The sequence below is a fragment of the Thermobia domestica genome, chromosome 4, assembly GCF_964235325.1.
Source record: "Thermobia domestica chromosome 4, izTheDome1.hap1.1, whole genome shotgun sequence".
Lineage (NCBI taxonomy): Eukaryota > Metazoa > Arthropoda > Insecta > Zygentoma > Lepismatidae > Thermobia > Thermobia domestica.
Genome location: NC_137457.1, coordinates 328673186 through 328696506, shown reverse-complemented (window position 1 = coordinate 328696506; position 23321 = coordinate 328673186). Strand labels below are relative to the sequence as shown.

The following is a 23321-nucleotide window of genomic DNA, read 5'->3' as shown; positions in this document are numbered from 1 at the left end:
TTCGATTAAAGAATTATATCTGTTTCACACATTCCTACAAATCGTTTTATTTAACTTTTGATTGCAGCTAACAGATAGCTTGACGTGTTTCCCCTTAAAAGCAATATTCTGGTGGTCTTTGAAACAACACCGCTTTAGCACGCCCATTCTGACAATCGAAATGATTGACAGTGAAAAACGACCTGACGCCTCTTTTTCATTTTTTTTTTCTCTCCTTCTCTTTTCTCTACACACAGTGCGGGTCATTAGTGACTGAAAGCGCAATTTCTATTTGGTCCTTTCAATGTGTGTGTTCTACATATCATGTAAGTACCCATAATCTTTTATAATGTAAGCCGCTTAGAAACCAATCTTATCAATAGCCTCACAAGATGCCTTGCTCTTCTGCATCCTGTAGTCTAGTCAAGCTTAAGCAAATATATTAAACGTCACGGTTTCATTAAAATAATATGGGCACATGAAAGGATGATTCAAATGAACAAAAAAATTGCTACTTACCAATGTATCCTCCCTTGGGAAGCCTAAATATTTTTCATACGTTTCGAAACGCCACGCTGGTTCCTTCTTCAGTGGCCAGGTAACAAGGATAAAAACGGATAGGAGGTAAAAGGTGTAAAACAAGAGGTACATACCACTAAATAAACATCACGTAAAGAATGGATCCTGAAATGTCACGAGCAGAGCAAAGCGCAAAAGGACTGAGCTGAATCGAAGGAAGCGCCGTGTCTATGTTACGTCACTATAGCATCGTCAAAATATGCATCAAAGGTAGGTAAGCAAATTCTATCAATATTGCCAGTGTCCAGATTCAAAGCAGGTTTGTATTTATCAATAAAGAATGATTCTTAAATCTCCTGTTGTTTTTTTGTGCTGAACCTATTACATTAACTTGTTTTATATTATGTGTATGTTATTTTAAATGAAGTGCCAATCCTGACATGCCCTCTTCTTGTGCCTCCTTTAATCGTCTAATATGTTCTTTAATAAGTCGGGCATTTACAGCATTGAATGCGAATGTGACTTGTCATACATTGGCCAAACGAAACGCAATATTAACACTCGAATTAAAGAACATATTAGACAATAAAAAAAAGGCACAAGGAGATGGCAGGTCGGGATTGGCATTTCATTTAAAATAACATACACATAATATAAAACTGGTTAATGTAACAGGTTCAGTAAAAACAAAGAAACAACAGGAGATTAAAGAATCATTCATAAATACAAACCTGCTTTGAATCTGGACACTGGCAACATTGATAGAATTTGGTTACCTACCTTTAATGCATATTTTGAATCAGGCAATAGTGATATAACATAGAAACCGCGCTTCTTTCGATTCAGTTCACGCTTTTGCGCTTTGCTCTGCTCGTGACATTTCAGGATCCATTCTTTACGTTATATTTATTTAGTGGTATGTACCCCTTGTTTTACACCTTTTACCTCCTATCCGTTTTTATCTTCGTTACCTTGCCACTGAAGAAGGAATCAGTGTGGCGTTCTGAAACATATGAAAAATATTTAGGCTTCCCTTGGAAGGATTCATTGGTAAGTGGTCAATCTTTTATTAAGTCAATGTTTCATGTTCAGCTGGAAGAATTTTTTTTTTCTTAAACTGTGTAAATATTTTGTAATCTTACATTAACCATTTGTACGTAATTTTATCCCCACTATAACCATTTGTACGTAATGTTATCCTCACAAAAACCATTGGCTGCTGTCCACAAAAAGTCAACATTTCTCCGGACTTAGTCACGTAAACTCCAATGATAATCAAGTGGGCGCTCACATAGTTCCTACTCTGCACTTATTTTTTTCTTTCCACTTGGTCCCCTCCCCATCTGATAAAGCATAATTCACTTTGTTTCATATACCATTTTCCAGATAGTAGTTGTTTGTTATGGCGCTTTGGGTTTCCTTTCCTCCAATTTTATATATAACATCTTATAACACCGATGTACTTATCTCAGATATAATACGAAGCCCGCTTGTTTTCATATGTCCACTCAATTTACGAAGAACAAGGAAATCACAGAACTCGCATACTGATTAGTCCATAACTAACTGTATTTCAAACAGACACCACAATGAAAAATAGCTGACCAACTAACATACAACCTTAAGTGACCTGCACCGAAAATATCAAAATAATATCAACTACCCATCATTTTATAGAGAATAACCTATATAGATTTTACACACGCATGGCCAACTGCCCATGAAGAGACGCAATGTGAGAATTGAAGATTAAATTCAAATTTGATACAAATTAAATGTTTAGATTAAATCATTAATGATTTTTCAATTCCTTTATTGCTATAGTACATTTTCGTGTTCCCCCACTCACAATATTAACTTAAGGAGCAACTGCTGCGATATCTTAATATACAAATTCCGGGAGTACGCAGAAATAACTCTGACCTGAAATTTCTTCATAAAATAGTTAATGGAAACTCAAGATCAGAAACATTACTTCACAAACTACGTGTTCCTCCCCGATAACCTGGAATACCCACCTATTCCATCTTGCCTGCCCTAGGTTGGCAATTATACAGAGGTCTCTTTTTCAAAAAAATACCAAACTGTTATAATCATTTAACAACTGATGTGGACATTTTTTCGAGCTACTCGGTGTCTGAAAGAGTAATGAAACGAGTTTTGGCAAAATAATATTACTTTTGCACTATTTGTTGACCCTTTTTGTTTATTTTTTCCTGTTTGTTAACATTTCCCTGTGTAAAACGGCAAAGTTATGCTGTATCTGGGAATTTGCTCAATAAATAACTAAATAATACGGTTCCAATTTCTGTTCAAGTTGCCTTCATAAATTTAGCTTTTTTTTTTTTTATGTAGTACGTTCGTCTCAACATACGACGTAGTTCTCCTAGTTAATTTGATCCCCTTGATGCTATAACTGAAAATTCCTAGATGTTTGATAAATCCGAAACTGCAGAATCTTTTTTTTTTTTTTTTTTTTTTTTTTTTAAGCCTCTTATATGATTCTCACTATAAAGCTATTTATATCATTTAGTTACAAAAAATGTGCCAGATGGTTTCTGTAGTTCGATTATTCAAAATAATTGACCTAATTTTGTATAACAGTGTCAATTGAGAGCAAAAGGCCTACTATGTGCTTTATCATAAAGAAAGGTGTATGAACTGTGTTTTCCTGTTAAAAGCAGGATTATTGGATTAACGTATCTCGCCGTCCTGCAAAACTGGTTCCTTTCACAAATGCATGCAAATTCAGTCTTCATTTTCCAACGATGAGTTTCACACCAGTGACACTGAGAACTCAACATTTTCTGAATGAATTTCTACCTCAACGATGCATATTCTTACTGGGAATGAAGACCTAATGCTTTTTCAGTCAGGTTTGTTGTCTTCTGAATCCTCACTCACTTAAGAAAGAAGCCAGACTTACAGCATCTCAAGATGTGTTACCCCAATAACCGAGTTCTTTGCAAAAGGGAACGATCTATACGCTTATGTTCGCGATAAAGCACATACATATGTTGATTACCCAAATACTCTAGCGGTGGTATTTCGAAATACATCTGTTGATTACCCAAGTACTGTAGTGGTGGTATTTCAAGTTGTTGTTTTGGAGTTTAACATCCCTTTCAGCAGCGAGGCTAAATGAGACGGGACCTACTGATTAACGTGGAATCCGAACCACATGAGCTCCCGCTGGGAATCGAACCCAGGTCTTCTACGCCAAAGGCGCGTACGCTAACCGCTTAGCCACAAAGGAGCTCCGGTGGTATTCCGAAATTTAGGACCTCTTTCAAATCTTGTGTAGCTCACGAGGTATAGTTCAGAAAATATTGACGTACAAAATTGGGTACATCACTTTGAATCACGCTGTATATATTCGAAATATGTACGGTACTTACATGATAGTTACGAAGAAAAACACACAAAGGACGCTAAATAAAGACACTTAGAAACTAAAACTGATTTTTTTTTCTATAAAGCAGAAAAAAGTGTAGGAAAGTAAACAAATAATACACAAAACTACCGTTTAAGGTTATAGTCGCCGCCAACACTCCATACCCTTCAAATTTATTAATCATTACTTTTAGTAGTATTGTATCTTATATTTTCTTATTTTTATTTTTCCTTTCATTTTTCACTAATATCTATTATTTCGTTTATATATACAGGGTGTTTCAAAAGTCCTTTACCACCCCTTTTAAAATCCATACGGATGTATTTATATTGAACTTGATGTAAGAAATATACAATAAGGCTAGGGGCACATCTTTTGGATGATGGTTTGCGGAAGGCCACCATCTTGAATTTCAATTTTTTATTTCAAGCGATAGGTGGGTCGTGTGCAACATGACTTTAGGCTAGAATTTGCTCAGGATGTCAAATCTGAAATCAGATTTCATGTATCTTTATTTGGTGAGAAGTTATTCCTCTTTATTTGTTGATCATTCCTCTTTCTGCAGGTGGTGAACCATGCCGTTAACAACTGAGGAACGCATCCAAATCGTCAAACTGTGGGGTGGGAGAACTGTCCGTGCAGTAGGACCAGATTTCAATCAGCGTCATCCACAATGTCACTCTGTGTCACATGTGGAACACATTGTGTAACAGGTAAACATCAACTGTCGTTGTCCATAACTTACCACCAAAAGATACATGAAATTTGATTTCAGAATGGACAACCGAGCAAATTCTAGCCTAAGGTCATGTATCACATGACCCACCTATCGCTTGAAATAAAAAATTGAAATTCAAGATAGTGGCCTTCCGCAAACCATCATCCAAAAGATGTGCCCCTAGCCCTATTGTATATTTCCTACATCAAGTTTAATATTAATACATTCGTACAGATTTTAAAAGGGTGGTAAGGGACTTTTGAAACAGCCTGTATATAAATGCATGCATAATAAAGCAGAATATCGTCCTTACTTCTTCAGTTACCCAAAGTATATTTCGTACAGAAAGCAAATTTATGAGTAAAGTTTTGAAGTTAAACACAGAACTTTTTTTTCTTTTTTTTTTTTTTCTTATGGCAACCACACAAAGCAAAGCTAACACGAACAATTTGCCAATAGCATTATGTTAGTCACGTTTAACAACTAGTTCACACTAACACGAAATTAAAACAGAAACACAAAAACACCAAATCTCTGGGACACTTTGCTAACGAACTAATGATTTACATGTAATAGTTTGGTTACTACAATGACAAAACTGAACAACACATTTAATTAAGAAATTGTGATTATTTTTTTTAAGGTCTTTTCAACAGTCAATTTCAATCGGGTTGCTTATTCTCGACATGAAATGCTCTATACAAGATGTATTGAAAAAAATATTCCTACCTGGAACAAATCATGACAAAAGTGTTCCGGAATTTACTTAAATATACAGGGTGCCTCAAAAGTTCCCTGACATAGCGTAATTATGTTACTATCAGAGTCAAAACAAAATGTAAAAGGGTAAACCGTCTCCAAATATGATGTTTTTACTCTAAAGTGAAGGATTTTCTTTTTTTTTTTAATCGGACGAGTTGTTTGGGGTGTACATTCTTTATACCCCCAATGTTAAATGAAAATGCAATATTGCCATTTACCTTGACCCACAACATAAGTGAATGAAGTTATTGTCCTTTACACTAACGTATCGATGGCCAGCCCCCAATTCAAACATACCCCCGTTCACGATACTCTTACAAAATTTATCCACATCGCAGTAAATGGCAACGTTGCATTTTCATTTAACATTGGCCACATAAAGAGTGTACAGCCCAAACGCCTCGCTCGATTAAAAAAAAAAAAAAAAAACTTCACTTTAGATCAGCGTTTCCCAACCGGTGTGCCGCGGCACACTGGTGTGCCGCGAATGCGTCGCTGGTGTGCCGCGAGGAAATCGAAACAAATTATTAATTCTATAGGAATTAAATTGCAAGACATAGGGGAAAATGTATATTTGTAATTCACACTACTATGAACCCCTACTATAAATCTACAATTTTAAGTTTCATATTGTGTTACTTTTCTGAACATTTTTAATGTTGGAAAACGTATTTATCATTGTCATGACCATTATTGCTTCTTTATTGTTGCAGACTATTTCGTAACTTGAAATTTTAACATATCATTCAATAAATTCAACAAAGCAAATATGCATACAAATTACTTACATTTGTGTTTTAAAAGTATAGGAGATTTGTTTATTTATTCGTTGTTTAGTGATCTTCCCTTTTAGTTAAAGGTTAGATACAGTTTTCGAAAGAGAAAGTGTATTTTTAAAAACCTGAGTCCTATATTTCGTTGCAATTGTTTTCTATTTTAAAATTAGAATGAAAAATAAGCATAATAATTTACGACAGGCAAAAATCAGTGATCGAGCTTTCTTCTCTGTAAGGAGATCAGTAATCACATAAAAATACCACGGTACTTTATATTTACAAATAATATATATATATATATATATATATATATATATATATATATATAATATGGGTGTGCCGCGAGAATTCAAGTTACACCTATAGTGTGCCGCAAATTGAAAAAGGTTGGGAAACGCTGCTTTAGATTGACAACATCATATTTGAAGACGGTTTCCCCTCTTACATTTTGTTGTAACTCTGATAATAACAGAGTTACTCTATGTCATGGGGACTTTTGAGACACCTGGTATTTAAAAAAGAACAGTTTCCCTTACGTAAAGTACCAAGCAATTCTAGCTTTCTCCTTCTTGGCTGACAATGGTGAAGTTTCGCTGTTAAAAAAAAAAATGATATAGTGAAGAAATCTCCAATTCGGCTAATTCTGTCAATCATTAGTAGGAAACCATGTCTACCATCGAATTACCGTGCCCCCCAAGAATCTAAGTGCTTGTGAATTTTTATCATCATCACCAGATTAGGAATTCACATTTAAATTACTAAAATATATATATTAATAAAAATAAAGCAATGTCCATGATGATTTGTTAATTCTCGTAAGTGCAGCATTTCCAGTGGTCATTTCATTTCTGTTGCTTTAGTTCAACTTCCTGACACCTAAATGTGTTGAAATTTTGTCAATGTAGTAACAGCCAAAAATTATGTACAGTGAACCAAAATAACATGCAATCGCAGAGTTGAGTTATGTATGTTCGTTTTCGGTCTACTGTACACTTTACTGTATTTTCACCTAGAAAACTGTCGTATTTTTTAAAAAAAGAAATCGAACATTGTAACTACTATTTAAGAAAATAGGACAAAAAACTTGTCTTCTACTGATATTTCTTTTTCCAAAAAATGCGACTTATGAAAATAGAAATGAGATTTTTAGAACTGTTTATGGTACTAAGAGCATTAATAGGAATATTTCATTTGACCATATAGCAACAAAATTTCAAAAAGAGATACATATTGCTATATATATATATATATATATATATATATATATATATATATATATATATATATATATATATATAGGGCGTTTGAAAAGACCACCATAAAAGTTCGAGACATGACTCCACAAATAAATAAAATTAAAAAAAATATATAGACTAACACAGATACACCAAAAGCATCATTTTGCACTTATAGTCCACCAAAAATTGGTGGAAACGATATTTAAAAAGGGTCATAAAAGGAGAATCAAATGTCGGATAAAATAACGTAATAGTTAATTTGTGCCTACATTTTATTGAAGTACCAGTGGATGTGAAATGTACCTATTTTCCAGTTCCTGATCTATCATTTTTCCACCCTTTGAAGCTTACCCTGTAGCCATTCTTATCCCATATCCACTGCTACATTAGTAACAGAATTTAGATTCAAAATAACCAATATGTTTTTTTTTACCGAACTTTAATTCGACTTTTTGTTCACAAGTTGATACCCTTTATTGTATTATTCTGACAAATTTTTGGTGAGCTATAAATTCAAAATGACTCACTCGTGCACTCGTGTCGGTCTATAATTTTTTTTCATGTCTCCGCATGAGAAATAATTTCTCAAAGTTTGTTTCTTGCTCCCGAACACTCTGAAAATAAATATATATATATTGAAGGCGAAAAAATACTATTTGATTTTCTTCTAAATCTTGCTGGGAAAATTCTCCATTAAATAATATTAAAACAGATCGGTAAAATACAAATCCTGTCAATGACTTGAAGAAAACCGTGAGTGACTCAAAAACCGAAAGGTATGGACAAATAATGTGACGATTCTCCCTCATTTTGAGTTATAATGAGTTTTCGTGTAAAGAATCTCCCTTCATAAGTCCGTCCCAACATTTCCTTTTTGTTTCTGTACATCCTGTATCTATTTAGTGTGTCTATGTCTTAGCTCTGATGGAATATCACTTCTCTGAGTCTGATCAGACGAAAGATGAGTAACCGTTCATAGTCTCTAGATGGTTTTAGCTTTGCGGCGTTTACCGAGCGTCGTGAGGACAATTGGTGAGCTACTTGAAATAAAGAAGCAGCGAACTCTGGTCTAGAAAGCCAACATTAACGGCGAGGGGAGCCGATGTGCTGACCACACATCACCCCAAAGGCATGAGTGCTACAAGCCGGCTGATGGGTTTTTGTCAACAAAGGCAGCTGCGAAAAGAGTTTAGTTTTTTATACACTGAATATGTTGCAACCGGATATTTTATTTAAAATTAAGCAATTAAACATACATAGAGTTAAAAAATCAGGACTGGACCGCGATCGAAACTCGGTCGTCAGCTTACCGTGTTGATGTATTAAGTTCTTAACCTTTAGGCTACGCAGAGCGCTCTACGAACAGCCGTACATTCTATTGTTCTTGAACTCGATGTTCAATCATTCCGATCATATGGACTGCACCACAACTATTGTGCTTCGACTTTCCAGTGTCTATATAAAAACCTCTGATGGCTGAATTACGTACTATATTGCTAAATGGAGGGAAATAACTAATTTTCTATCACACCACTTCCTTTACAGATACTAATTCAATGACATAGAAAGATGCACCAGCCAAGAATGTAAATGTAAAAGAATGTAAAAATATGTAGTTCAGTGATATTCTAAGATAATCTACATGAAGTTCTCAGGAAGTTGAAAGAATAAAATATCGCAACAGATTATAAAGAAACAACGCATTCCACGTAAATAACTATTTTATTATTTATATAACTAGTAGTTAATTAAAATATACCTGGCAATATGCTGTCGTCTTTGTTCACTTCCGCTGGAGCCTGTCAGACAGCTGTTACTGGACCCTACTTCGAATCCATTATCTCCTTTTGTTTTTGGTTGGAAAAGAAGAATCAGTTATTGGTGGATCACAGGAGCTCCACTATGTCCACCGACTGCAGAAGAGAGCCGGAAGTATCGACTTCGAGACCAGAGGGAACCACATTGCTTTCTTGACCTCAGTGACGTAATTTAGGTGATGATTCTTGGGAGCACTGAGATCATTGAAGAGAACAAGAGTCCGGTTTTCCTTCCCCCCTTCCTCTCCCTTCAAATTTTGTTTTACCCAAAACCACCTACTAGTAGTACCACTAGTAAGTACATGCATTAAAAGGTTCTATTTTTACGCAAAGGTCTATCGTACCTCTGAGTTGCGTACCCAAAACATCTCCCAAACCGTGACAACTCGATTCTCTTGTTAAAAGCTGGAAAACTTCTGTTCGATTCCAGTGCAAATGCGTTCCCTTTTTATTATTTTTTCCCATTATTTTAGGAGCCGCTCCAGGTCAAATCAACACAATTTGAAGACAAAATTTACTTTACCATCTCAGATTGTGATGAAAGTTTGCACAGGGGTACCATTCATACAGACTAAGAAAAATACAAAATTTCATGTTTATATGTCAACCGGTATTGTAGATAAGGCTATGTAAAGTTTCAAAAAATTGCCCAAAATAGTATGTTCATTGTATTTTGAAATTGGAATTGCGGCTCTCCTAATTGAGTTAGAGAGCTTGCTGAGGTGTCCTTTTGCAGCATTTTTCATGCCCCTTCCTGTGATGTACAACATCATATATGCTAATACAGAATTATTTTTTCAAAATCAAAATCAAAATTTTACTTCAATTCTTTTTTTTTTCAAAAAGTACATATTTTAAAATTTTGAAATGATGTACTGTTGTAAAGCACCTGGCAAAATATGAATCTGAGATAATAATGGGTTCATTGTTAACAAAATTCAAAACTAACACTACCTAGGTAGAGTTTTCATTAATACCCTGTATGTAGCTGAAAAATACAAGTATGCAATGTTTTTTGTTTTATTTGTGGGAATAAAAATGGAGAGTAGAGTAATGGCTCTAAAACATATCATATAGACTTGTATCTGCTGACAATACTTATTAGCTCATACTCTAAAAACTTTAACTTAAAGCTAAGTTATGGTACTCACACTTTTGAACTTCAGTTCTACAGAAGTCAATAAAATAATACTAACACAAGTTTCACAAAAATGGTACTGAAAATAAACGTGGTTTGTAAAAAGTTTACATCTAGCACTGGTACAAAAGCAAGGTTGGCTGGTTTAAACCAGTTTTAAAAAAAAAAATGGTGTAAACAAAAAAGATGCCACAAATCGTATGAATTTCATAGTGACGTTTTCACATATCCCGAATCATCTGTGTTAGTTGAATCTAATTTTCGCTTTGTAACTAAGGGGTCCCGATGAGCCACGAAATTTCTCTCAGCTGGAAACCGAGTGGTGGATGAGATGCCACTTTAAGTAATATGTCCAATCCTTCATAACCTCGCTGTTACGTAAGGACGTTAAGCCTACACAAACCAAACGAACTAAAACAGCTTTGGAGGGTAGGCCGGGGTCTACCTAAAAATTTTGAAAAATATAGTCTAAAAGATAATAAATACATATTTACTGCCAAGGAACAAATCCTATACATTTTTACACTTTAAAAAAATAAAATAAAATAAACAAACTTACTCAAAATTAAAATTCTGAAGCCGCCTTTGCTAGCGAAACAAATTCTATCTGCTAGCTTGAGTGTCTGTTTCATAGTTATCAATGTTTGTAACTTCGTTTAAATATATTGATAAAAAGTAGGCAAACTTCATCGACTACATCTGTACATTACCAATTGGACTTTTTTTAATCTTCTTGAATTATATCTCATACTAAATTTTAATTCTAAAATTCCAGCATTCATTGTTTGTATAAACGCCATTTTAGCACACTGATTATCAGGGATGTACACAGGAATTTATTTCGGGGGATCCACAGCTTTTGAGGGGGTTCAAATTCAATATGAGGGCAAACTGTATTAAAATTTTCAGATGGTTTACAGGGTTGGGAAAAGGAAGTGTCAAAATCTCCAAAATAAACTTCAATTAGAAAACATATCAGGCTATGTCACCGCTCACTATGAAGGAAACTTGTGGCTTGGCTGTGTTTTACAGAAAAATGGAGAACTTGATGAAGTAAAAATAACTTCATCCGCTTGGGCCATCTTCATCATTCTTATATCCAAGAAATGCTGATGTTCTGTGGATGTTAGTAGTGGACGTTCTGACAAAAGTGAATCCTGTAACTCCCGATGGAAGACGTTATGCTCTCCTTGAAAGTGATGTATGCCGAACAAATGTGGCTTTTACAAACTTCAAATGATACTACTACTCATTGAAAAGTTTTACTATAGACTCAACTATTAGTCAAATGTTGGTTTTGAATTATTTTAAGAACGAACCCATTACCATCCCAAAATTCATATTTTGTCAGGTGCTTTACAACAATACTATCTATTCATGGAATTAAATTCAAAAGTTTAAAATATGTACTTTTCGAAAAATTTTGATTTTCATTTTGAAAAAACAAATTTTGTATTAGCCTATTGATGTTATATACCATAGGAAAGGGTATGAAAAACGCTGTAAAATGACACCTCAACCAGCTCTCTAGCTCAATTAGGACTGCTGCAATTCCAATTTCAAAATTCATTGAACATGCTAATTTGGGGATTTAGGGCATCAATGTACCAAATTTCATTAAAATATGAGATAGTGAGGCTAAGTCACTGTGTTGAATTGATATGGAATGACCTTTAGGTAGTGTTCAAACTATTTTAGTTTGAAATAGGTAAATACAGGCATGTCTAACTATTCATCTATCTTTCCCCTTTTTGAGACAAACTATATTAGTTTGACAGAAACTAAACCAACTACTGATTAACAGTAAAACCGTCAAACAGATATTAAAGATCGTTTGCTGATGGTTAGTGAATCAAGGAACAATTATCCCACATCCATTGTTGCTGAAAAGCAACGGAAAACTTATGAACTCTTCTCGGGAATTATTTTATTGGTTTAGATCTGAATTTCCAAGAAAAAAATTGGTATATTAAACAGTTTTACAGGTCTCTCTCTATTGACTACTCTGAAATCTCAGAACGTTTTTAAAAGTTGAGAATATTCACAGCAAGTGAAGAAGTCTTTTTCTGCAAATAGTATTATTACTTAGTATCAGAAGCAACGGGAAGGATTAGTGATTGCTATATGGTCTATATTCAACATATTCTGCGCAAAAGATGATTTCTCTCTCGGAATCATGGCAGATTGTTCGAACTACTATTAACGAAAATTTTCACTTGAGAATTATTGATTTTCCTTCACTTTCGATTAACTTTTTCTTAGTAGTAATAAAAAAGTAAAAAAAAAAAAAAAAAAAGCAGAAACAAGAGACAACACACCGAAGGTGACATCATTTATATGTTATGCGTTGTGAATCGTTTTACTTTTCCCTACAGCACCTTTGCTAGTCAAAAAAGATTAGGAAGCAAATATGATAAATCGTTTATTTATTATTTCATAAACTTTCCTGCGCATAAACGAAAATATATATTAAGCTTGCATCTTTCGTTCGAGAGAACTTTAAACACACACAATAAAATATATGTTATGCTGAGAGACGGGTCCATTGGCGAGGTTCTGTAATCAAGCTTTTCTGGAGGCGAGATAGTATGGTGGGGAATTCTGTACTGTGAGAATTGATCTTTTGTTATGGTCTGATTCAAGTTCCGATCGTGGTTCGAGATCCTGCCCCTAATAACCTTGGTGTTTTATGAGGAGAGACGCACAAAAAGTTAAACTACTAAGTTGGACATCAGCTTATTTGGTCATATAGTCTGTGTAGTGGAATCATACGAGACATTCCAGAAAGTAGGGGAAAACTCAACAATAGTTATATAATCTCAACACATGGAAATCACATTTTAAGTGTTCGAGTAGTAACACCAAACTCTCTGCACCCAGGTTTGTGGAAGTCGCCCCTCTTTCCCTTACAAAATACAGTTTCAAAGTAAATGAACGATTATTTTGACCGTTCACCGTGCATTTGCAGACAACAAATGCGGTATATTTGATATATTTTCAGTGTAAAAGGACGTTGTTAGGAGCTTATGCCTTCCTTGTCCATACGATAAATCACGTTTTTTTTTTTTTTCGCAACTTACTTTCTCTCTTCCGCCATAATCACACACACACACACACACAAAAAAAAGATTCATTTATTAAACACAACGCCGCAAAACTAACACTCTAATATATGTAGGGTCACCACACGTTCCGTTATAATCGGAACCGCCTTAGTTTGAAGCATCTTGTCCTAGTATCCTGCTGGTTAAGATTTTGTCCCGGTTTTTAGTCGCGGAAGTGTTTTCAGCTCTTGAATTTTTTAGTTTGACATCCAATGGTTATATTCTTCAGTCTAAAGGAGTTGCATAATTAATGAAAGTGAGTATTGTGAAATTAATTCTTTTGTGTTTTCCCACCAGGATTCGAACTCAGGATCGCATGCGCCAAAGGCAAACGTGCTAGCCATTGGACCAGCTGGAAGGGCTCTCACCTCTTTCTGCATGTCCTATCCTTATTGCAGTATGTTAAAATATTACTTTTGGAATAGAATATGTAATCTTAATCTATAGTACGCTTGAATATTAGTAGAGTGCCACATCAGACCATTGAGTTCATATTAATACGTATTACTTTTCTTACCATCATTACTGATACATCAAACAGGAGTGGAAAAAGAATGTCTTTTGTACTGGCTAGGTGCTCTCTATCAATGAAATGAGTAAACGTAAAACTCCCACCAATAGTTCCGGTTTAGAAGATTTACCTCTCACAGAAGTGCCCGAGTTTAAAGATTTTCCTTTCACCAAAATGTCCCAAATTAGAAGATAATTCCCACCAAAGTGTCCCAATTTAGATTTTCCTCCCACCAAAGTGTTCTAATTTAAAAGATTAATCTCCATCAAAGTGTCCCAATTTAGAAGACTAGTTCGCACCAAAGTGTCCTAATTTAGAGGATTAATTCCTACCAAAGTGTCTTAATTTAGAAGATTAAGTCCTACCAAAGTGTTCTAATTTAAAAGATTTTCCTCCCACTAAAGTGTCCCAATTTAGAAGATTAATTTCTACCAAAGTGTCCCAATTTAGATTTTCCTCCCACCAAAGTGTTCCAATTTAAAAGATTAATCTCCATCAAAGTGTCCCAATTTAGAAGGTCAATTCCTACCAAAGCGTCGCAATTTAGAAGACTAGTTCGCACTAAAGTGTCCTAATTTAGAGGATTAATTCCTACCAAAGTGTCTTAATTTAGAAGATTAATTTCTACCAAAGTGTCTCAATTTAGAAGACAATTCCCACCAAAGTGTCCCAATTTAGATTTTCCTCCCACCAAAGTGTTCCAATTTAAAAGATTAATCTCCATCAAAGTGCCCCAATTTAGAAGGTCAATTCCTACCAAAGTGTCGCAATTTATAAGATTAATTCCCACCAAAGTGTTCCAATTTAGAAGACTAGTTTGCACCAAAGTGACCTAATTTAGAGGATTAATTCCTACCAAATTGTCCCAATTTAGAAGATTAATTCCTACCAAAGTGTCTCAATTTAGAAGATTTTCCTCCCACCAAAATGTCCCAATTTAGAAGATTTTCCTCCCACCAAAGTGTCCCAATTTAGAAGATTAATTTCTACAAAGTGTCTCAATTTAGAAGATTAACCTCCCACTAAAATATCCCGGCTTGGAGAAATATGGTAACCTTAAATTATACGGGAAGTAAAATTTTCTCTTACGAAAGGTACAAACTTAATATTATTTCAACACGTATGTTCTTCCACACTCCAGCATATACTACTTGTTATTGCTTACTACAATACTAAAATAAAAATAAAACTTTACAAAAATAACTTTTCCTAGTACCCGAAGGCCTTTATACGCGAAACCATGATTCCGACAGATATGTTTGTAATTTGATGAAAAGCAAATATTGGCAAAGTACTCACCTGAGATATGCTCTCTTGTTATATCGCTGAACACCTAACATGAAGGGGACTGGTAGAGACATCTATCGGAAAACATACACAACACATTAACACATGGAGTTACAAAATCATGCCAGCCCATTCAGTGCTTAGTTCATGATGCATTCATTGCGACTGGAAAAAGTACAATTGACACGCACATCGACATTCGAATAAAATGCAACCCAAAACATTCCATCGCCCCATTTTCTTAAAAATTTGTACTATTTTTCTTAAACACATATGCAATAATGAAGTATGAATATACCTAATATACACAGGAGTTATGGAAATAAATCTCATGGTATTTAATGCGTCTTTAAGTATTCAACAACTTATGGGATCTTAGATAATATACACTATACACGGAAGTTTACCGCAGAAGCTTGGTAACTAAGTTAGTGAAGGGAACTTTACGTCACCAAAATATCCACCGTCTCAGAAATTGTTGCTTCAGAGTGATTTGCTAGCAAGTATCGCAAATATAATATGCTAGAAAAATATGCACAGTTTAAAACACGTAAAAAACAAACAAAAATCAATTTTCACCTGGAGGACTAAATACAGTAGAAAAGTAGTGTGGTGTTTGCTCAGTAGATGGCACCAGATACCAGAGCTAGCGCCCCTGGTGATTCATATCAACGTGGCGAAAACATGGTTAAATTCTGAAGACTGTAAGAATTTATATAAGTGGTACTAAGAATGTGGTTTTTGATTGAGATACAATCGAGATGTGACTATAATACTAATTTCCCTTTGCATCTAACAATTGATTGTATACGTGATCAATTCGAACTGCATGGAACAAACAGTGTGAGATGTACACAAAAGCTGATCGGGGCGACCACGGACAGCTACAAGTGATAAGTCTTCGACTGCGGTGCTGAAACAATTCGTGAACTGTACGGTGCCCACACTACTACAGGGGGCACCCTCTTGTTCCTAATAAAATATATCATTATCATAAAGTTTACGAACTGTTGCAGCAACACAGTTGAGGACTCACCACTTGTAATTGTTCAAGGTCTCTCCTTTGTGTGTATCACACACTGTTTGTTCCATGGAGTCTGAATTTGTCACATATATGTCCAACTGTCAGCCATACAAGGGGATTAATGCCTCTCTCTAAACCAATATCACATTCTCAAATTTTCAGTTCTACTACAACAAATTCTTACGCTTTTCAAAGTGAAACTGTGCTTTTGCCGAATTGATAAAAATCACTGGTCAGTCTGGTATCTGATGCATCTGTTGACTGAACATCACACTATTTTTCTACAGTGTTTCGTCCCCTCAATTAGAAATACGAAATTTTTGTAATATTTTAAATTACATATATGAAATCTGAAATGTCCACTGACACTAAAACAATAACCATGTAAAGATCTGAATATATAACATGTATTAAACCTCATTAATCCTCAAAGCTTACCCGTGTATGTAACCGAAATATTGGAAAGTTTATTCTGTAGTAAGGAATACAAACAGATGAATACTATAAATACACAGGGTGTTTCAGGGGGGAAGGGCAACACTTTGGAAAATAGTAGTATCGGTGATGCTAAGCAAAAAAAAAAAAAAAAAAAAATCATATAAACATGAGTTCTATTCTCAACGGTTTGAGAGTTACAGGTTGTGAACTACTTTTGACCTATGTTGCTTATTAGTCGCTCTGTAGCTATTCGAATAGCGAATTTGGCAGGTGATGGAATGGCCTTCTCAACGGTATGCAACGTGTGGCAGTGGTGTCTTTGGAAGGTAAGTTATTGAGGGAAATTTAGGATTCAGTGTTGCCATCTAATTCCCTTAAATAACTTCTTTCTAATATGAGTTTCCAAAGTTAAAAACCAAATTAGTAAAAAAAGCTGGAAAATTGGTAATGTCACTTTTTTTGTGGGATTGTAGCATTCTCATCTGAGTACATGCATTCAAATTTAATTACGTTTTAACTGTTAGTGTTTCTTTCAGTAAGAAAATATCTTAAAGCAGCTCTTTAAAAGTAAAAAAAAAATAAAAAAAAATAATACTATTCCATTACTCCTACAAATGTACATTGAATAAAGAGGTAAAAACACTATTGTTGAATAGAAGTTCTATACTTTCCTTAATCCTTTCGAGAAATTGTATTTAAACCTAGCCATAAAACATAAAATTCGTATTTATACTCGTAAATGTAACTCTATCCGTGAATGAGAGAGCACTACCAAGTGGGTTTCGTTCCACATTTGTGAAACCATGTGAATTCAATATTAAAAGAAGTTTATAACTTTCAGCTGCAACAGAGGCATATTGAGAGATTCAACCTGTAAAGTAGTAAATTTCTACAACTTTCGGTCTTATTAGAATGTCACAGGAGAAGATGGAATGTTTTCTTAAGACGCTAAATCACTTGCAAAAGCAGCTTGTCGCCATCTGCTACTGTTTCTGTTCCATAAAAGGTTAGAATCGGAAAAATTTCTACCATATTCGGTTTAAAGAGCGGGTTAACGTAGGGTGACCAGATTCTGACGAGCGAAAAGTAGGACACAAATATAATACTATATGATAGTTTACTGTGTCGGCAATACGCATATTCTTATTTCATTTAACGCTAACATTTTAACGTAAGTCTATTCATTTTTGTTAATAAGAAAAGTACTGAACAAAAGTATTGAAGGAATTCAACAAAACTCCAAATGCTATGATGAATGACAAAGTGGTTTATTATTATGAACGTACACTGAAACTTCGTGTTGGGCTAAACACTTTACTTTTTATCGATTTTCGGACCGTGGTACCAGTGGCGTATTTACGATTTTGTTTCGGGAGGGGCTTTGCTAACTTTCGGGGGGGGGGTGCTTTCCCCGGAAATGTGAACATTCTGCAAGATATTTCATTTACTTTACTATACTAAGTAAGATTTCGGGTGGGGCTTAAGCCCGGAAGCCACCCCCTAAATACGCCACTGCGTGGTACTATTTTAAGGGACGAGAGAAAATCTAGACCGGCACGACGGAATTTCTAGCATCTAGGGAACCCATAACTTGTAACTTGGTTAACATCACTGTCGTAATTTGAAAAAGAAACCTTTTCTACATTACCGATATCTCAACAAGCCCTTCTCAGTAAAAACAATGGACTGTCGATTGTTCTCCTGCCCTAATCTTCTGAGAAGTGTTAAAAAAACCAGCAGTTCATTATTCAGAAAAAGATTGCCGTGATTCAAAATGTTGTGAATAAAAAACGAAACATCAAATATTACACATAAGTTAACCCAGAAATTTTTAAAAAAGATGGATACTTCTCGATTTTCTAGGCGTCTTCGTAACACGCAGGCCAGTTTCCTGAAAAACAGTACTGTACTGCGAAAATCAGCACGTCTGGTCACCCTAGGTTAACGTAAGAGATGGAACCTATTCTTGGCACGCTGAATCGATTTAAGAAAATCGCTTTCCGATATCTCTTATCATTTTTGTACTATATAAATCAATACTGAAACCGGAAGTACTACTAAATTGCAAGCCCTTCCGGTTTAGATAGAGTATTACAGGTGGTTATGGAAGGTTTTCATGAGAAACTGAATCCATTTCAGAAAACAGCTTGTCGCTATCTATTACCGTTTTTGTTCCATGGCGATCAACGCTGAAACCGGAAACGGCTTATTTCTACCATTTTTGGCTTGAATAGACCGTTAATGGGGATGGAACCTATTTTGGGGACGCTGAAACGACGCAAAAATCTGTTTTTCGGGTATCTCTGATGACTGTTTGTTCTGTGGTAACTGTCAACAGACAGACAGACGAACAAAGCCGTACAATAAGACTTCCTACATTTATGTACAGCAAAGGTTGGAAGTCAAAAAGGATAAAGATGAAATAATCAGCTTTAAAAGTCTTAAGTTTTACGTCCCACGATTATGCGCCGAGGCTAAGGAAGGTGGTGATGATAAGAAATGAGTGAAGTGGTGGAATTGCCAAAGTGGGAGGAAACGGGAGAACCTCGAGAAATCCCATGCACACAGTATTTGTCCAACACAGAGCTCACTTGGCGGGAGCTCGGATCGAACCAAGGACCCCCACACATCAGAGATAAACGCTCTACCACTGAATAAAATAATCAGATTTAAAGGATATACAACATTCTCGTGTACAGCAAATAATACCCATGTTATTTCTTATTTACGGACTATGACGTAGATGTAACTAAAACTAATATGAATACTCAGAATATCGATTTTGTACCATAAACAGTATCGATGCAAATTGAAAATATCCTAAGTTAACATTTAACAAAAAGTGTTTCATTTTGTGGCTAACTGTTATCAATTGCCTGGAAGCTTACTTACGAAAAGATATTATGCTATATCTATGCGAGGATAATAAAACATCATATATATACATTCACGTAGTACAATTTTGCAGAAAAACAAATTAAAAGATTTTTAATTAGATTAAAAATACCTTCAGTTCACCCGTAACACCGAAATATATATATATAGACTGCCAAGTAGGAAACTTTTGATTAAACCATTATCAACTTTTGCCAGCGTACAAATCTCAATGTGACCAACTAACTTACTGGATCTAAAAACCAGAAAATGGCTAAGAAGTGACTAATTATATTTTGTCACCATCGTATAGATGTTCCATAGTGGTTCAAGTTTAATTTAGCGAAGCCAATACAGGTAAAATTCAGTGCTCAGCAATAGAAACCGTGTACCGGTATATGTACAGCATATTAATGATTAACAGAATTTTATTCAGTGCTCAGCAATAGAAACCGTGTATATGTACAGCGTGCTTCATTCATAATAATAACGATCTCTTTACCAGAAACAGTGGGTATTTCTAACATTAAGTGTTTAATAAATGGCAAAGTTTCTTCGACTGAGATGGTGTGATGTTATTAAAATTATTGATTACTGTAAGTAACGGCAGCAGAACTCATCAAGGGAAACGGAATGTCTGCACGCCAAGATAAGCAAAACTTTTCTTACAGTACAGATAGCTTTACAACTACGATCTAAAGAACGGATACCCGTTATTATTCTTGTTACAGAATTAATTTCATGGCTCTAAATTGACAAGTGAGAAATTAAAGTATTTTCCGTTCATTGTCTCAGGTAAGGATACAGAGCTAAATATCTTAGAAAAAAGGTCCAGATTGAGAATAGGTCGTTATAAAAATAGTGAAAATGAAATGAAATCTTCAAGTTTTACGTCCCACTTTTATGTCGGTTAGGCTAAAGGAGACGGTGCTATTCGGAAATGAATGAAATGGTGGAATCACAAAAAGTGAGAGGAAACGGGAGAACCGATCTATAAAAAACCGTGAAGGTAGTGTAAAGTTAGAATTCCCGAGAAATACCTAACCAAATTAAAATTAGGCTATATTTAGCAAAAAAGTATCAATTAAAAAAAAAAAAAAAGCATGGGACTCCCAAAAGCAGAATTTGTCAATTTGCTCCACACGCATGGATGTCATTGCTTGTGTAAATTAGGAGTTTCGGCAATAAATGTTATACTTTGTTATAAAAACATAGGAAACAACTTGCAATAGTTAAACACTACGAATTTTGTATTATGAACTGCTTACTGTCAGTATACACTGCTACGTTTCCTGACAAATTATCTACAATCTGCAAATGACAATCTTTACTTATAAATAGAAGTACGGTACGGATATATATACATGGATTCACAGTACACCTTAGAAATCGTATCTTCCTCTTGAAACGCTTCTCGCTATTTGTTAAATTGCGATGTTTAACATACAGCACTCTTCACAAAATGCAGCTATAAAGTATACACAGTTACAAATTTGCAAACAACAACAAAAACCAGATGGCAGACAGCTAAGCAGACAGCAATAAGCAATCAGAGTTGCCAAATAATATTCGAGTCGGCATTAAACATGGATCCCCCTTAAACATGGATCTCGTTCCGTACGGATGTGCGTCAAACCAAATCAAAATTTGCTTTTCAGTTTGTGATAACCTATTTAGCACTTAAAATTTGCCTTTTCACACTTTGTTATAAGTTCCAGTTCGCAAAATTGTGTAAAGAGTGGAACGGAATGCGGCTCCGAGCAACCAGTGGAGTCGAATGGGATCGCGAATAAGAACAGAAGCTCATGTACCTCTAGTTTCAAAGCTTTAATCTGAAATATTTATGCTTGAAAACTGTTATCTTTCACGAGAAAGGAGAATGTGGATAAATTCTCTCTCTCTCTCTCTCTCTCTCTCTTATATATATATATATATATATATCAGGTGTTCTAAAAATGGCGCCCACGGACCACACACACTATTCTACAGCTGAAAATAAAACGAAAATGCTATATGATGAAATGCCCTCCGTCGTCTCCTTCAGCCGATACAGAGAACTGAAAATTTACTATGTGGCAACATTTTAGATTGCTTTGAAACATAAGCAGTTGCTTTACGAGTTTTTATCAAGTAGTTACATCTATTGTCACCAGATGAAGTTACAGCTGGCAAAAGCAGCATAAATGGACATATTCCATAAGTCATATTCAGCAGGCACGTAGCCAGGATTTCGTGAGGGGGGGTCCGTGACATGAAATACTGTGGTCATCACAAAAGGGGCTCGATCACTCTAAACTATTTTACTGGAACATATATTGGTTTGTTCAGCCAGGATTTCGTAACGGGGGGGGGGGGGGGAGTGACATGAAATTCTGAAGGCCCAGGAGCTCGATCAATCTAAACTACTTTACTATCAACATATATTGGTTTGTTAGGACAATAAAATGAGGATATGTTGGCAAGTATTTTAATAACAAATTATGAAGAAATTTCGAGCAAAATAATAATAATAAAAAAAGTATTGAAAAAGATTTTGCAATATTTACGTCCTTCTCCTGTTTATTCAAATATAACAATTTTCCTTTCGTTATGACCTCAATTATTATAAAAAGTACATACTGAATACTGTCTTGTAAACTATCTTCTAATATAAATAAAATAAAGAGTTTGTTTGTGTGTTTGTCTGTTTGTCTGTGTGTGTGCGGCCTGGGGACCAGACGAGTGGACCGAGAGTTACCAAATTTTGGTCAGGGGTACCTTGGCCCAGGCTCAGATCAAGACAAAGCGTTTTTGTCGAAATTCGAACCAGGGGGTCTCAGGGGGGCGTTTACCGGGACATGTAAAAGTAGTAGAAAATGACCGATATTTATTTATTTAACAATCACCAGATACAGCTCAGAGGCCATTTTACATTGGATATCCGACAACATTAACAATGGAAAGGATTTGGGAAGGTATCGGCCAGGGCCTGTTTAGTTGGTGTCATTCCGGCATTTGCCTGATAGGACTGAGGGAAACCCTGGAAAAACTCAGTCAGGATGGTAGGCAGCGAGATTCGAACAGACGGCCTCCCGAATGCAAAGCCAACACTCCACCACTTGAGCTATTGGTGTCGAATTCATATTTTCGCGGTCCCCTAAATCATTGGTGAAACTCCACTCGCATTAACTTCCAAATTCACGCTATTCGGCTACGGGCCGGGGGTCACCGGAAGGGGGGTGAGATACCAAGACATATAAAAGTAATACAAAATGACCGATATCAGTGTCAAGTCCATAGTTTTCTTGGTCGCTGAAATCAATGGTGACACTTCCATTAGCGATGACTTGCAAGCATGCGGGCCGGGAGTCAGCGGGGGATGGATACCGAGACATGTAAAAAATAGCCCAAAATGACCGATATTAGTATCAAATCCATAGTTTTCGTGGTCGTTGAGATCAATGGTGATACTCCCACAGGCGTTGACTTCCAAATACAGCCCCTGTGCGAAGCATGTGTATATTCAACTAGTTTTACAATATACCGGTATGCGTTCCTTTCTCTGTTGAATCAAATGCTAACAGAACTTTCCTTCAACATATTTTTGTTTTTGTTTTTATTATTCCGTCAACTACTGTCGGTTCCAAATGACAGGTTAAAGGAGCAACAGAAAATTGTCCTTGAAATAACATGTTTGATACTGCAAGGATGCGATAACGAAAAGTTATGATTAAAATTGTCCAAGCTGTTACACAACGGCACT

At 35.4% G+C, this 23321-nt stretch overlaps 1 protein-coding gene across 4 annotated transcripts in view; it reads right to left on the bottom strand.

Annotated features, from left to right (window-relative positions):
* The window catches only part of na (sodium leak channel non-selective protein na), a 151033-nt gene extending 129909 nt beyond the window's left edge, over nt 1–21124 (bottom strand). The window contains exons 1-2 of one of the 4 annotated variants that reach the window (XM_081756858.1): nt 20961–21124; nt 15256–15317 (exon numbers count right to left, since the gene is read on the bottom strand). In XM_081756858.1, the coding sequence (XP_081612984.1) occupies nt 15256–15317 (62 nt within the window). In that variant the 5' untranslated portion in view covers nt 20961–21124. Of the gene's footprint in view, nt 1–15255; nt 15318–20847 lie in introns of all 4 variants that reach the window. The other 3 variants (XM_081756859.1, XM_081756863.1, XM_081756860.1) reach the window with 3 other exon arrangements.
* Nucleotides 21125–23321: the final 2197 nt, after the last annotated feature.